This window comes from Malaclemys terrapin, chromosome 15 (assembly GCF_027887155.1).
Source record: "Malaclemys terrapin pileata isolate rMalTer1 chromosome 15, rMalTer1.hap1, whole genome shotgun sequence".
Classification (NCBI taxonomy): Eukaryota; Metazoa; Chordata; order Testudines; family Emydidae; genus Malaclemys; species Malaclemys terrapin.
In genome coordinates, this window is record NC_071519.1 from 3,085,788 (window position 1) to 3,099,719 (window position 13,932).

Genomic DNA, 13,932 nt, shown 5'->3' on the forward strand with positions numbered 1-13,932 from the left:
CCTGCGCGCTAATCTGTCTGCCCAGGATGTGGCCGCCCGCTGGCACCTGCCCCCCGCGACCCCCCGGGAGCGAAAAGCCGGCTGCAAGAGATTCTACTGGAAAACCCTCACCTCCTGCTAGCCCTGCCCCCTGGGGGTGCCAGCCCCCCACCACTCCCTGCCCGGGGGGGCTCTGCCGTCCCATTCCCCGGTGCTTTGGGGGGTCCTGAAATGCCATGAGCAATTCCCAATAAAACCAGTTCTGGTGCTTCCTCCCACCCACAGGCTCTGTGGTCCTGTCTGTTCCCGCCAGCATGAGTTGTGGGGAGAACCCAGGCGTCCAGGCTCCCAGCCCCTCCGACCTAACCGCCAGCCCCCCACTCGCCTCCCAGAGCCAGGGAGAAAACCCAGGAGTCCTGGCTCCCAGCCCTCCCTGCTCTAACCCACCAGCTCCAACTCTCTCTCTCCTGGCTCTGGGAGGGGAGTGGGGGCTGGTGGGTTAGAGCAGGGGGGCTGGGAGCCAGGACTCCTGGGTTCTCTCCCCAGCTCTTAGCAAAGAGTGGGGGCTCACAGGGCCCTTTATGGAATGAACTTTGTTCTCCCCCCACTGACGGGTGACCTGTCACTGCCCCCGCTTTCAATGCTCTCGGTTCTGGCGCTGGGAGGGTTAACGGGTCTCGGCCCAGCTGGGGGCTCCCCCCCACCTCCCCTGACCTTTCGGCTGCTGACTATGAAACATGATGAGTTTTTCCTTAATTTCTCCCAGCAGGGGCACCTGGGGGCGGGGGCAAGCTGATGAAGTCACAGCGCCCCCCCCCCCCGCTCCACCCGCCCCCAGTCTGTCTGCAGCTGAACAGACCAGGAATCCACGCACTGAGATGAGTGGGGGTCTTGGCCGAAGTGTCCTTCGCCCCCCCCCACGGGACCCCGTAAACCCAACTCGGGGGGCAGGGGCTGGACAGAAGGGAGGGACCCCTCAATTTGCCCCATTCTATACAGACAGACCCCCCCCCCTTCCCCACCACTGAGCTGAGTTAGAGCAGGGGGGGCTGGGAGCCAGGACTCCTGGGTTCTCTCCCGGCTCTGGGAGGGGAGTGGGGTAGGGGCCCGGATCAATATGCTGGAGAAGGGGCTCACCCCAGGGATGAAGAAAGGAGGGGGAGAGAGGAAAAAGAGATAAAGGTCCCCCCCTTCATCCTCCCCCAACAGCGGTGATGGATCGGAGCTGGCATCTGTGACCTGCTCACACCAGCACCTGGAGAGAGGCTGCAGGGGGGTGTGGGGGCGCTGCGGACTCCTTCCCCGCCCCAGGCTGTCAGAGCTCAGCACCGGCTGTGCCCCCTCCCACTGCCCCCTACTGCTAATGGGTCTCCCAGCTACCATCCCTGCAGGGCGTGAGCCACCCAGCAACAATGGGGGGAGCTGGGAGCCAGAACTCCTGGGTTCTCTCCCCGGCTCTGGGAGGGGAGTGGGGGCTGGTGGGTTAGAGCAGGGGGGGCTGGGAGCCAGGACTCCTGGATTCTCTCCCCGGCTCCAGGAGGGGAGTGGGAGCTGGTGGTTAGAGCAGGGGGGGCTGGGAGCCAGGACTCCTGGGTTCTCTCCCCGGCTCTGGGAGGGGAGCGGGCGCTGGTGGTTAATTTCAGGTCTCCCATCTCTCACACGGGGAGCTGACGACACTCCCGGGAGTGACCACTGTCATCCCCCCCGGCTGCGTTCACGCACCGTCCAGGTCCCCGAGGCGCTGAGACAAGATGCCTTCGCCCAAACCCCAGTTTGGCCTCCGTTTATTGGGGTCGCTCGCAAGCCGCTTCGTTGCTGGGTGAGGCCCCACCGGCCTGGTGCGGAGCGGGGCCCGTATGGAGCCAGAGATTGGACTCATGGGGGTTGGGTGGGTGGAGAAGCTGGAGGGCGGGGTGTGAGGGAGGGATGGATGGATGGATGGGGGCATGGAGGGATGTGGGAAATGGAGGGAGGGATGGATGGAAGGAGGGCACTGGGGAGAGATGGATGGATGGATGGATGGAGGAAGGGTGGGCTGTGGGTGATGGATGGATGGATGGATGGATGGAGGGCTGTGTGGATAGAGGGACAGATGGAGGGCTGTGGGAGATGGATGGATGGATGGAGGAAGGGTGGGCTGTGGGTGATGGATGGATGGATGGATGGAGGGCTGTGGGAGATGGATGGAGGGCTGTGTGGGATAGAGGGACGGATGGAGGACTGGGGAGGGGCAGACGCAGGATGCCTGGCACCGGTGGCCGCATCAGCCCGGCTCCCCGTGGCCCCGGGTCACCGTCTGTCCCCTGCCAGCCTCTGCAGGGCCTCGCCACCCAGCTCCACGCAGTGCCAGCCGCCCGCCTCCGTCTTGTCTTGGGCCCCGAGCTGCCGGTACCATGCCAGGGCCCGGATGTTCCACTCCGCCACCGTGAACTTCATCTCGACGCAGCCGCGGGCCAGCGCCAGCTGCAGCAACCGGGGAGGGGCAGGTCACCACAAGAGAGGGGGGAGATTAGGGGGTGGGGGGCCCGGCTCTGGGTCAGAGGGAAGGCGCATTCAGTCTCAGTGCATGGACTAATCCCACAAGCTAATCCAGCCCCATCTAATCCTAATCCAGACCCACCTAATCCTAATCCCAACATGTCTAATCATAATCCAGAACCCATACCACCTTAACCCCAATCCAGGCCCTCTTAATCCTAATCCTAATCCTAATACCAATCTAGCCCTAATCTCATCCAGATGGCCCAAATCCTACACTCAACATAACCCAAATGATTCTGCCCTCTAATCCTAATTCAGACTCATTGTCTTTTTACCCGAATCCAGATACCACCATCTAAACCTAATCCTCACTCCTCCTCTAACCCTAATCTAGATTCCCCCAACTCCCCCTAATCCAGATTCTCCCAGATAACACTAGCCTTAATCCACTTTCCCCTTAGTCCACTCGCTATCCCTTATACCAATCCGGATTAGCTTCCTATTGAGCCATGTCATCCTGAATCCCGACTACAGTTGGTGACGAAGTTGGGGATTTTTGGAGTGTTTTACATGAGTAGCCCCCGTGCCTCAGTTTCCCCGTGTGCTGCCTGTTTAACAATGTGGTGGGAGAGGGTTTGTGGTTGCAGAGGACCAGGTGTGACTTCACCTGACAGCCGGGACCCCAGACAATGGCCTGGAGACGGGGGTTGCTAGGACCGAGGGCCTGGAGAGTTTCCTGTGCTGGGTTCAGATGCTCAACAAACCCTCCTGTGAGAGTCGCTCCGGGCTAGAGAACGGGGTGGCATTATTCCCTCTGGAAGTGGAGGCCCCGGGGGTCCAGAGCGAGGGGACTCCCTGAGCAGACCCACAGCGAGAGACGGGTGTGCTAAGGCTCGGAGAGCTGCGGTTCCCGGAGGTGGAACCCCCGAGAGAGAGTGGACCCTCAAAAAGGGCTGTTCCCCCCTCCAGGGACCATGCGGAGCCGGGAGAGAGCAGAGTCCTGTAAAACCACGACACGGCTATATAAATATATTCCTACCCTCCCTTGATCTAACTATCCATAATCCAAGTCAAGAAAAAAATCAAATCCTAATTTTAATCCAGATTGTGTTTGTCTAAACCTAATCCCAATCCTAATTCAAATCCATTTTATTTAACCCTGCATTATCTAGCCCAAATCCCAATCCAGTCTGCTCAATCTATCCCCAATCGACCCCTAATCCCAATCCAAACCATTTAATCTATCCCCTGTCTACCCCAATCCCAATCCAGGCTGTTTAATCTATCCCCAATCTACCTCTAATCCCAGTCCAGACTGTGTAATCTATCCCCAATCCAGGGTAACTCTATTTGCTCCTAATCCCTAACCAGACATTTTAATCTATCCACAATCTACCCCAATCCCAATCCAGTCTGCTTAATTTATCCCCAGTCTACTCCTAATCCCAATCCAGACTGCTTAATCTGTCCCCAATCTACCTTCAATCCCAATCCAGACTGTGAAATCTATTCCCAATCCAGGGTAACTCTATTTGCCCCTGATCCCTATCCAGACATTTTAATCCATCCCAGATTGCCCTAATCCATCTCTATTGAGAGTGGCACCTTGAGAACATATCCCCCAGGACCCCCTGCTGACTCCAGGGGGGGCCACACCCTCTGGGACAGGGGTGGGTGGGGAGAAGGAAAAGGGGGCGGGGTTTGTGCCTGATCCCCTGACACTCCAGCCCAAATCCCGTGCGCCAATCCCCTCCCCTCATTGGCTGGGGGGAGAACCTGGGGCGTGGGGCAGAGGGAGAGGGGGTAAAATCTTACCTTGGCCACTTCACTCATCAGCTTCTTCCCGATCCCCTGGCCTGGGGAGCCAAAGCCCGCAAAGGGAGGGTTACAACTCATTTGGGTCCATACGGGCACCGTCCCCCGCCCCCCGATCAGCATCCATAACCTCCTCCCCCTCTCCCCCCGAAAAACCGGGGTGAGTAAGAGGTGAACCGGCCCTGTGAATGCCAGCGGAGTGACTCCTGATTGACTCCGGATTGAGCAAGAGGGGAACCAGCCCTGTGAACGCCAGCGGAGTGACTTCTGATTGACAGTGGGGAGTTCACAGCTGTCCTACTAGATGACATGACATTGTCCCGCTTTGTTTCCCACCTCCCTGTTGCCTGGCTCGTTAACCATTGACAGACTCGGCGGTCCAGATTATCGCCATGACCTGAACAGAGGTGGTGGAGCCTTCTGGGGCCGTCATCCTGAGCGGGCGGCCTTGACCCTTGGCTGGAGCCATCCTGGCTCCTGGAACACGCTGGCAGAAACTCTTCCTTCTCTCTTGACTGCAAGGCTGATTCCCGCTGTTCCCTTCACTCCGGAGTCAATCAGGTGTCACTCCACTGGAGTCACACCAGGGCCGATTTTGCCTCCTGTTCCCCCTGCACCCCATCCTCTCCCCTGCCGTGGCTCATTCCCCAAAGGACGCTGCATGGCCCCCTACCTCTGGACTCAGAGACCACATATAGATTCTCCAAGTAGACGATGCGGCCAGTGTTCACACTGTAGCCGAAGAAGAATAAGGCATAACCGATTAGGTGACCTGGGGGAGAGAGAGGGATCAAACAGGGGCCAGCCACTTGGGCGGGGGATCCACCACACAGGAGCTGGGGTCCTGGTCCGGATCCAGTGACAGACGGGGTTTGGCCCTGGTTTAGATGGGGATAAAGCCGCAGAGTCAGAACTACTCTGGATTCACACCAGCTCAGGATCCAGACCGCTGGTTCCAATGGAGTGACTCTTGATTGACCCTGGAGTGAATGAGATGGGAATTTGGCCCCATTGATTCCACTGGAGTGACTCCTGATAGACAGCAGAGTGAGCGAGAGGGGAATCGGACCTACTGACTCCAGCGGAGTGACTCCTGATTGACACCGGAGTGACTCCTGATTGACACTGGAGTGAGAGTTGCCAAGGGCTATGAATTTACTTACCTTGCTTGCCTTCTTGTTCCGGGGCCAGTTCCGCGACGAGACATTGGTAGAAGGGGTCCCCTCCAAACCCATCAGCGCTCAACACTACAGGGAGAAATGGAGCAGACAGACATCAGGTGTGGGTAGGAGTTTGGAGTGGTGGTGGTAAGGATGGGGGGGGGTCGGGGATGAGTTTGGGGAAAACTGGGAGTTCGGGGAAAAGGTCAGGAGGGGGTTGGAGGGTGAATCTGGGGGAGATAATTTGGGGGAGGTTGCTGGGGAAGGTTGGGCGGTCAAAGTGAGTTGGGGGGGATCAGGCTGAGTTTGGGGGTGTCCCCTTCCCCCTGCCAGCCCCCCACTCTCTGGCTCACCCTGGGAGTTGATTTTGACCTCGTCCAGCAGGTTATGATATTCGGCAATCTCCTGGGGGAACAAACAGTCAGAGACTCCGGGAACGAGCGAGATTCGGGGGGGGGGAGCCCCAACACTGTGGCTAGACAGACAGATTTTGGGGTGTGTCTGGGGATGGATAGATAAGATTAGACGTGTAGGCAGACTGGGCTCTGACCTCCCAAGGGGGCTAGGGTGCCCTGAGACCCCAAGATGGACCTAACTGAGGCGGGCCTTGTTGTCTGTGCCTGGAAGACCTGTCTTGGACTGTGTTCCTGTCGTCTAAATAAACCTTCTGCTTTACTGGCTGGCTGAGAGTCACGGTGAATCGCAGGAAGCCGGGGGTGCAGGGCCTTGTGTCCCCCCACACTCCGTGACACCGCCTCTGGGGAAACCGAGGCACAGAACGTTTCCCCTGGAGGGGGCCCCAAGGTCACACTGGAAGGGAACCCCGGCGTCCTGATGCCCCCGGCCCCCAGGCTGATGCCCCCCGGCCCCCACCCCTGCCCCGCGGCAGCTCACACGGATCATGCCCATGAGGTGGTCGCAGTCGGCGCTCTGGGCCGGGCGGATGATGCACTCCATGGCTGCTCGGGGCCGGCGGGCAACGGCACTGGGTGTGGCCTTCCGGTCCGCGGCTAGCACAGGGATTTACAGCCGTCCACACCCCCCACTTCCTCCCTCCCTCCCCAGCCCGCCCTCCCCACCAAGGCCTAGCAGCTCTGGGATCCAGCTACGGAGCTGGATCTGGGGGAAATTCCCATGTCTGGAAAGCCGGCAGCTCGGATCAAGCCAGGCGCCTGGGGATGGGACGGCAAGCGAGCGGGGCACCGTGCCGGGGTGAAAGGTCCCGCATGAACCCCTTCTTCCCCCCCGCCAGGTCCTGATAAGCCACGAGCACCTGGGGTCGTAACAAGGGCACCCCCCAGCCTCCCCAGCCAGGGAATCAGAGCTCTGAGAGCTACCTCCGGCCTCTGGATAATTCCCACTGCGGTGGCGGAGTCCCAGCCACCCCCCGCTCTAACCCACCAGCCCCCACTCCCCTCCCAGAGCCGGGGAGAGAACCCAGGAGTCCTGGCTCCCAGCCCCCCCCTGCTCTAACCCACCAGCTCCCACCCCCCTCCCAGAGCCGGGGAGAGAACCCAGGAGTCCTGGCTCCCAGCCCCCCCTGCTCTAACCACTAGCTCCCACTTCCCTCCCAGAGCCGGGGAGAGAACCCAGGAGTCCTGGCTCCCAGCCCCCCTGCTCTAACCACTAGCCCTCACTCCCTCCCAGAGCTGGGGAGAGAACCCAGGAGTCCTGGCTCCCAGCCCCCCCTGCTCTAACCCACCAGCCCCCACTCCCTCCCAGAGCTGGGGAGAGAACCCAGGCGTCCTGGCTCCCAGCCCCCCTGCTCTAACCACTAGTCCCCACTCCCTTTCCAGAGTCCGGGAGAGAACCCAGGCGTCCTGGGTCTCAGAAATCAGCACCGCCTAGCCACTTTTTTTTTTTTGCCCACACTAAAAATGCAGCTCCGGCCTCACAGGGCCTGCGGTCACGTGGCCAAGACAGCCGCGCAATGCATCCTGGCCGCCGGGAAATCCCCAACTCGTGCATGTGGATGCAAAGTGTCCGGGAGAGACTGGAGTGGAGATTTCAGCGGAGGTGACTTAGGGGGGCTGGGAGGGGGCTCAATGGGGGGTCGGTAATGGCGGGCGCTCCCCCCGTCTGGAGTCAGGCACGGGGGTGGGGGAGCGTGAAGTTGGCCCGAGAGCTGAGCCGAGCCGAGCCGGGCTGGGATGAAGCTATGAGGTTATGAATCAGGGGCTGAGTCATGAAAGCACTTCTGGTCTGGCTCCGGTTCAGAAGCGGGGAGGCGGAATACCCCGGGGACGCTGAATACCCCGGGGACGCTGAGATCCGCTGGGGTCCGGTCCGTAGAACGTTGAGACCCGCAGGGTTCCGATCCGTGGAATGTTGAGAGCTGCAGGGTTCCGGCCCGTAGAACGTTGAGGTTCCCCACTGAGGGTTCTGATCCGTGGAGCACTGAGCTCCGTGAGGGTTGGATCAGTGGAATGTTGAGATCCACGGAGTTCTGATCCGTGGAATGTCGAGGTCCACAGGGTTCCGGTCTGTGGAATGTTGATATCTGTGGGGTTCTGATCCATTAAAAGTTGAGATCCGCTGAGGGTTCTGATCCGTGGAGCATTGAGCTCCGCGGGGTTCCAGTCCCTGGAATGTCGAGACCTGTGGGGTTCCAGTCCCTGAAACATTGAGGTCCATGGGGTTCCGGTCCCTGGAACATTGAGATTCATGGGGTTCCGATCCTTGGAACATTGAAATCTGTGGGGTTCCGGTCCCTGGTACTTTGAGATCCGCGGGGTTCCAGTCCCTGGAACGTCGAGATCTGCTGAGGGTTCTGATCTATTGAACATGGAGATCCCCGGGGGGGATAGACCATGGCACATCGGGGAGGGGGGGTTCTGGCCATGGAATGTTGAGATCTGAGGGGGTAAGGGGGAACTGATCTGTGGAACTTCAGACTCCACAGGGTTCCGACGCAACGTTCTGATCCGTGGGGTCCTGACCCCTGGAATGCTGAGATGCGCAGGGTTCACCCCCCCCCCCAAACATCGAGATCGGGGTGGGGGAGACAGCGGAGGGAAGGGGAGGGAATCTCCCGCCACCCCACCCCCGCCATCCTGGAACGTGACCGGCGTTGGGCCAATGATTAATTCTTCCTCCTTCTTTGTATTGCGACAGGGCCTGCGTTGGGCCCAGTCTTGGACTGGGCCCTGACCGCGCCAGGCGCTGTACGAATCCAGAACACAGAGATGCTCCCTGCCTCCCCCGCCCCGGGTCTAACTGTCAGACAAGAGACGAGACAGATAATCCGGGGGTGGGGAGACAAGGAAACAATGAGACAATATTTGAACCCACTGTCCAGTTTTTCTGTAGGGCCCAGTTTCGGGTGGGGGGGGGATCCTGAGGCTGGCAGGGCATCTCCATAGCCCATGAGGATGGAGAGGGGTCCGCCTCGGGGGACCCCAGAATGTGTGTGTGGGGGGGAGGGATATGGAATCCTGGGGGGGGGGAAGGACGCTGTTTCGGGGGGGAGAGTCTCAAATGGGGGTGCAGAATCTTGGTCTGATGAAGAGTGGGGTGTGTGCGTCCCCGGCAAACCGGGGGGTGGGGGAGTCTACATTTTGAGGGGATGCAGGACGGGGCCTGGACAGGGCAGTGCACTGGGGGGATTACATGGGGGGGTCTGTCTGGGCATTGGGGGGTGCATGAGGCCCTGGCTGGAGCAGTGGGGGAGGGGTGCACAGGGGCCTGGGTTGGAGCATTGGTGGGGGGGGATGGGGGGGATGGGGCCCTGGCTGGAGCATTGAGAGGGTGCACAGGGGCCCAGGCTGGAGCATTGGGGGGGGGGGTGCACAGAGGCCCTGGCTGGAGCAGTGGGGAGAGGGGATGCACGGGGCCCGGGCTGGAGCATTGGGGGGGGGGTGCACGGGGCCCGGGCTGGAGCATTGGGGGGGGAATGCACGGGGCCCGGGCTGGAGCATTGGGGGGGGGATGCATGGGGCCCGGGCTGGAGCATTGGGGGGGGGTGCACGGGGCCCTGGCTGGAGCAGTGGGGGAGGGGTGCACAGGGGCCTGGGTTGGAGCATTGGTGGGGGGGGATGGGGGGGATGGGGCCCTGGCTGGAGCATTGAGGGGGTGCACAGGGGCCCAGGCTGGAGCATTGGGGGGGTGTGCACAGAGGCCCTGGCTGGAGCAGTGGGGAGAGGGGATGCACGGGGCCCGGGATGGAGCATTGGGGGGGGGGGGTGCACGGGGCCCGGGCTGGAGCATTGGGGGGGGGAATGCACGGGGCCCTGGCTGGAGCATTGGGGGGGGTGCACGGGGCCCTGGCTGGAGCGGGGGGGGGGGGAGGTGCATGAGGCCTGGCTGGAGCATTGGGGGGGGGTGCACAGGGGCCCAGGCTGGAGCATTGGGGGGGGTGCACAGAGGCCCGGGCTGGAGCATTGGGGGGGGTGGGTGCACAGGGGCCCAGGCTGGAGCATTGGGGGGGGGTGCACAGAGGCCCTGGCTGGAGCATTGGGGGGGTGCACAGGGGCCCGGGCTGGAGCATTGGGGGGGTGCACAGGGGCCCGGGCTGGAGCATTGGGGGGGTGCACAGAGGCCCTGGCTGGAGCAGTGGGGAGAGGGGATGCATGGGGCCCGGGCTGGAGCATTGGGGGGGTGCACGGGGGCCCTGGCTGGAGCATTGGGGGGTGCATGGGGGAGGACAGCAGAAACAGTTAAACCATTCAGCGACAGCCTCTCTCTCTGAGGCTATTTTGGTTTCTCCCGAGAGGGGAGGGGGCGTGTCTCAGCCAGGAGGGACTTTGGCTTCCACCCCCCCCCCCCGTTCCAGTCTTGGTTCATCCTGGACCAGCCCGTTGTGTCTTAATGGAGGGAGCTCTATATTTTTGAGGGGGGGGCTTGTTCTCCCCGTCCTGAGCAGTGCCCGTCCCCGCTCGTTGCCTGTATGTAGTCCATTAAGGGACGTACTGTCCCCCCCCATTTCGAAAGGCTTTGAACCTTTTTTTCAAGCACACACCCCCTTTCCCGTTTCCAGAATGGTAGGGCCCGCCTGCCCCGTCTTACCCTTGTCATTGGAAGGCACCATTATGCGAAACGGGGGGGGCAGACAAAGTGTGTGTGTGTGGGGGGAGGGATGTTTGCAGTGTTGAAGGCGCTAGGTACCTGGCGGGAAGAGGGGGGGTGGCTCCCCAGCCAAGCTCTGCACGAGGGCGGGGTGTGTGTGCGTTAAACCTTGAGCTATTGGGAGGGTCTTGAAGGCGTTCCCTCCCCCCGTAGGAATGGTATGGCCCGGCCTGTGCATCTCCCTCCCTGGGGCTGCCTGGAACGTTCTGAGAACGTCGTGGGGGGGTAGAGTGGGCGGGGCGACAAGCAGGAGGCGTGGAGGGAGGAGTGGGGGGTCAGGCAGGGCAAGGTGGGGGAGGTGGGGAGGGGAGATTGGGGAGGAGTGGGGGGTCAGGCAGGGCAAGGTGGGGGAGGTGGGGAGGGGAGATTGGGGAGGAGTGGGGGGTCAGGCAGGGCAAGGTGGGGGAGGTGGGGAGGGGAGATTGGGGAGGAGTGGGGGGTCAGGCAGGGCAAGGTGGGGGAGGTGGGGAGGGGAGATTGGGGAGGAGTGGGGGGTCAGGCAGGGCAAGGTGGGGGAGGTGGGGGAGGGGAGATTGGGGAGGAGTGGGGGGTCAGGCAGGGCAAGGTGGGGGAGGTGGGGAGGGGAGATTGGGGAGGAGTGGGGGGTCAGGCAGGGCAAGGTGGGGGAGGTGGGGAGGGGAGATTGGGGAGGAGTGGGGGGTCAGACAGGGGGAGGTGGGGAGGGAGGAGTGGGGAGGCAGGCATGGAGAGAGTGGGGAGGGAGGAGTTGGGGGGACAGGTGGGGGGAGGCAGGGAGGGAAGAGTGGGGGAGCAGGCAGGGGATGGTGGAGTGGGGGGACAGGCAGGGGTGGGAGGAGTGGGGAGGCAGGCATGGGAAGATTGGGGGGACAGGCAGAAGAGGGAGGAGTGGGGAGACAGGTGTGGGAGGCGGGGAGGGAAGAGTGGGAGAGCAGGCAAGGGAGGGAGGAGTGGGGGGACAGGCATGGAGAAGTGGGGAGGGAGGAGTTGGGGGGACAGGCAGAAGAGGGAGGAGTGGGGAGGTGGGGGAGGGAGGAATGGGGGAACAGGCAGAGAGGGTAGGGAGGGAAGAGTCGGGGGGAGAGGCGGGGAAGGGAGAAATGGGGGGAAAGGCAGGGGGAGGGTGCCGGAAAGGGGAGTGGGCAGACAGGCGGGGAGAGGGAGGGAGGAGTGGGGGGGCAGTGGGGTGAGGGAAGAGCGGGGACAAGCAGGGAGAGGGTGGGAAGGTGGGGGAGGGAGGAGTGCGGGGAAGGCAGGGAAGGGGATGGAGGAGAGGGAAGTGGGGGGGCAGGCAGGAAAGGGAAGAGTGGTGGGACAGGAGGAGCGAGGGGGAGGAGCAAGGGAGGGGAGGGAAACGGGACTGGGTGACCCCACAGGTCCCCTCCACATGTTCCCATGCACAAAGGCCCAGCCCCCAGGCCCTTCTCCCAGCCCAGTGTGCGGCCCCACCTGCTCCCTGGGTCTGCGCCAACCCCCTGGTGGGGGGGGAGGATGTTGAGAGTCCCCGGCTGGGGCGCCTGTGGATATGTCCCCAAATGCCCCTCCGGGTCACTTACCACCCCCGTCCTAGCAGCTTTCTGTCCCCTGGGGCCACCCCCAACCCCACTCTAACCGCCAGACCTCACTCCCCTCCCAGAGCCGGGGAGAGAACCCAGGAGTCCTTGCTCCCAGCCCCCCTCCTCTAACCAGTAGCTGGTATTTTTCTAACACAAGCAGTATTGCACCCATCACGAGGCGTCTCTATTTTGGACTTCGCTATGATGAATAAAGATGAATTAATCTCTGGACTGGAAACTGGTGGTTGCCTAGGGACCAATGTTTGTGACCTGGTTACATTCGATATGGAGAAACATGACGCTTCTCATCAGTAAGATAGACACTTAGTGTTGCTAATTTCCCAAAGTGGAGGAAAATTCTGAGCTGCGAGGAAAAATTTGATTGAGAATTGGGAGTTCTTTAAAAATCCACAAAAGCTGCAAGCAGGAGACAGAAATAAATTTGGCTAAATGCCCATCCTGGGTCAGTGACGAATGCAGCCGTTAGAAATAAACAAAAGCAATGTACAAATGGGAAAAAAGGGGGGGAAATAGGTTGCAATTAATTAGAAGGTATGATGTGTAGAAAATTGATAAGGGAAGCTAAAGACATCAGAGAAAAAAAGCTGGCAGGGTGAAGGACGATAAGAAGTTTTTTAAAGTATATATTAGGAGCAGAAGAAATTGTAGATGCAAAGAGTAAAACTAGATGCAAGGAGTAAAACAGTTAATGATGCAAAGACGGTGGAAGCGGTCAATAAACGTTGGTGTTCTGTGTTTGGGAAGAAGTAGGATGATGAAGCCGTGTCACATGAGGCTGATGAGGTACTTTCTGGCCTGTTAGTAACCAAGGAGGTTATTTGATGTTAAACATCATCCACCCGGAATCAACATTTTTAAATCAGCAGGCCGGGATAACTGGTATCCAAGAGTTCTCAGCGAGTTGGCCGAGGGAGGTCTCTGGCTCGCCGATGTTAATACATAATAAATCTTGCAGGGCTGGGGAAATTCCAGAAGAGGGCTGGTGTCGTGCCGAAAGGGGGATGACCCAGATGTAGGCCCGTTAGCCGCTACGGGCTTCAGTTGAGAAAGGGTTAAAATCTCTGCGACTATTATGAATAGCGCGCCCGGGACACGGCTGAAGCATTCCCTGGCAGACAGACCTCGCCCCCGGTGGAAGCATGCTTGAATTGGGGGTGGGGTCCCAAGCGGGGTCCTGCAGGGATCTGGGCCTGATGCCGTGCGGAGTTTTTCTCGATGGGTCTGGACGGCTGCATGATGCTGCTGCAGGTGGGAGATTGGCAGAGCGGGAAATAGAGAGGGGGGCAGGGCTGGCCTACAGAGCGACTTGGGAAGCCAGGTGTACAAAATGTGTGTTTAATTCAGCCAGATTCATATCTCTAGGAATATACTCCACTCCAAACCCTGACCCCTCTCCCCTCCCTTACCTTCACCCTAACCCTTATCTCTGATTTCATCTTAACCCTAACCTTCAATTTCACCCTAACCTTTATCTCTGATTTCACCCTTATCTTTAATTTCACCTTAACCCTTATCTCTAATTTCATCCTAACCCTAATCTTCAATTTCACCTTAACCCTTATGTCACGTTATTAACTTGAACTGGGACCGTATAGAACATGGTTGCAACCAAGGTCCTGTAGTGGCACCAAATCTTGTATAAAGGGGGTCAAATGAGGTGTCTAAGACAAGGTTATGGTTGGCTGGTTATAATTATGTTGTCTATATGTGTGTATCAGTTTTGTAGTTGAAGTTATGAATATTGGCTCTAGACTGTATTTCAAACTTATGCTATGCTTCTGGGAAACATCCCAGACAAGTTGGTGTTAGCTCTGCCTAGCCTGCTTGATGGCCCATTAAGGACCATCAGCTTCTACACAATTGACCCATTGAGAAAA

General features: G+C 59.9%; 2 protein-coding genes across 4 annotated transcripts in view; one reads left to right on the plus strand and one right to left on the minus strand.

The window, feature by feature from the left end:
• Nucleotides 1-1,735: 1,735 nt before the first annotated feature.
• On the minus strand, nt 1,736-6,473 carry LOC128823289 (thialysine N-epsilon-acetyltransferase-like). 3 transcript variants are annotated; one of them, XM_054005513.1, is made up of 6 exons: nt 6,330-6,470; nt 5,789-5,936; nt 5,439-5,522; nt 4,949-5,047; nt 4,276-4,316; nt 1,736-2,442 (listed from the first exon to the last, which is right to left on the minus strand). In XM_054005513.1, the coding sequence occupies exons 1-6, from the start codon at nt 6,390-6,392 to the stop codon at nt 2,269-2,271; spliced, it is 609 nt and encodes a 202-aa protein (XP_053861488.1). In that variant the 5' UTR covers nt 6,393-6,470; the 3' UTR covers nt 1,736-2,268. The 3 variants fall into 3 exon arrangements, with proteins under 3 accessions (XP_053861488.1, XP_053861489.1, XP_053861490.1); XM_054005514.1 differs by having other exon boundaries at nt 5,789-5,840; nt 6,330-6,467; XM_054005515.1 differs by lacking the exon at nt 4,949-5,047 and having other exon boundaries at nt 6,330-6,473.
• A 76-nt stretch (nt 6,474-6,549) lies between these two features.
• Nucleotides 6,550-13,932, plus strand: part of TP53 (tumor protein p53) — a 28,360-nt gene continuing 20,977 nt past the window's right edge. The window contains exons 1-2 of the mRNA XM_054005512.1: nt 6,550-6,687; nt 7,319-7,451. Coding sequence (XP_053861487.1) covers nt 6,614-6,687; nt 7,319-7,451 — 207 coding nt within the window. The 5' untranslated portion in view covers nt 6,550-6,613. The remainder of the gene's footprint in view (nt 6,688-7,318; nt 7,452-13,932) is intronic.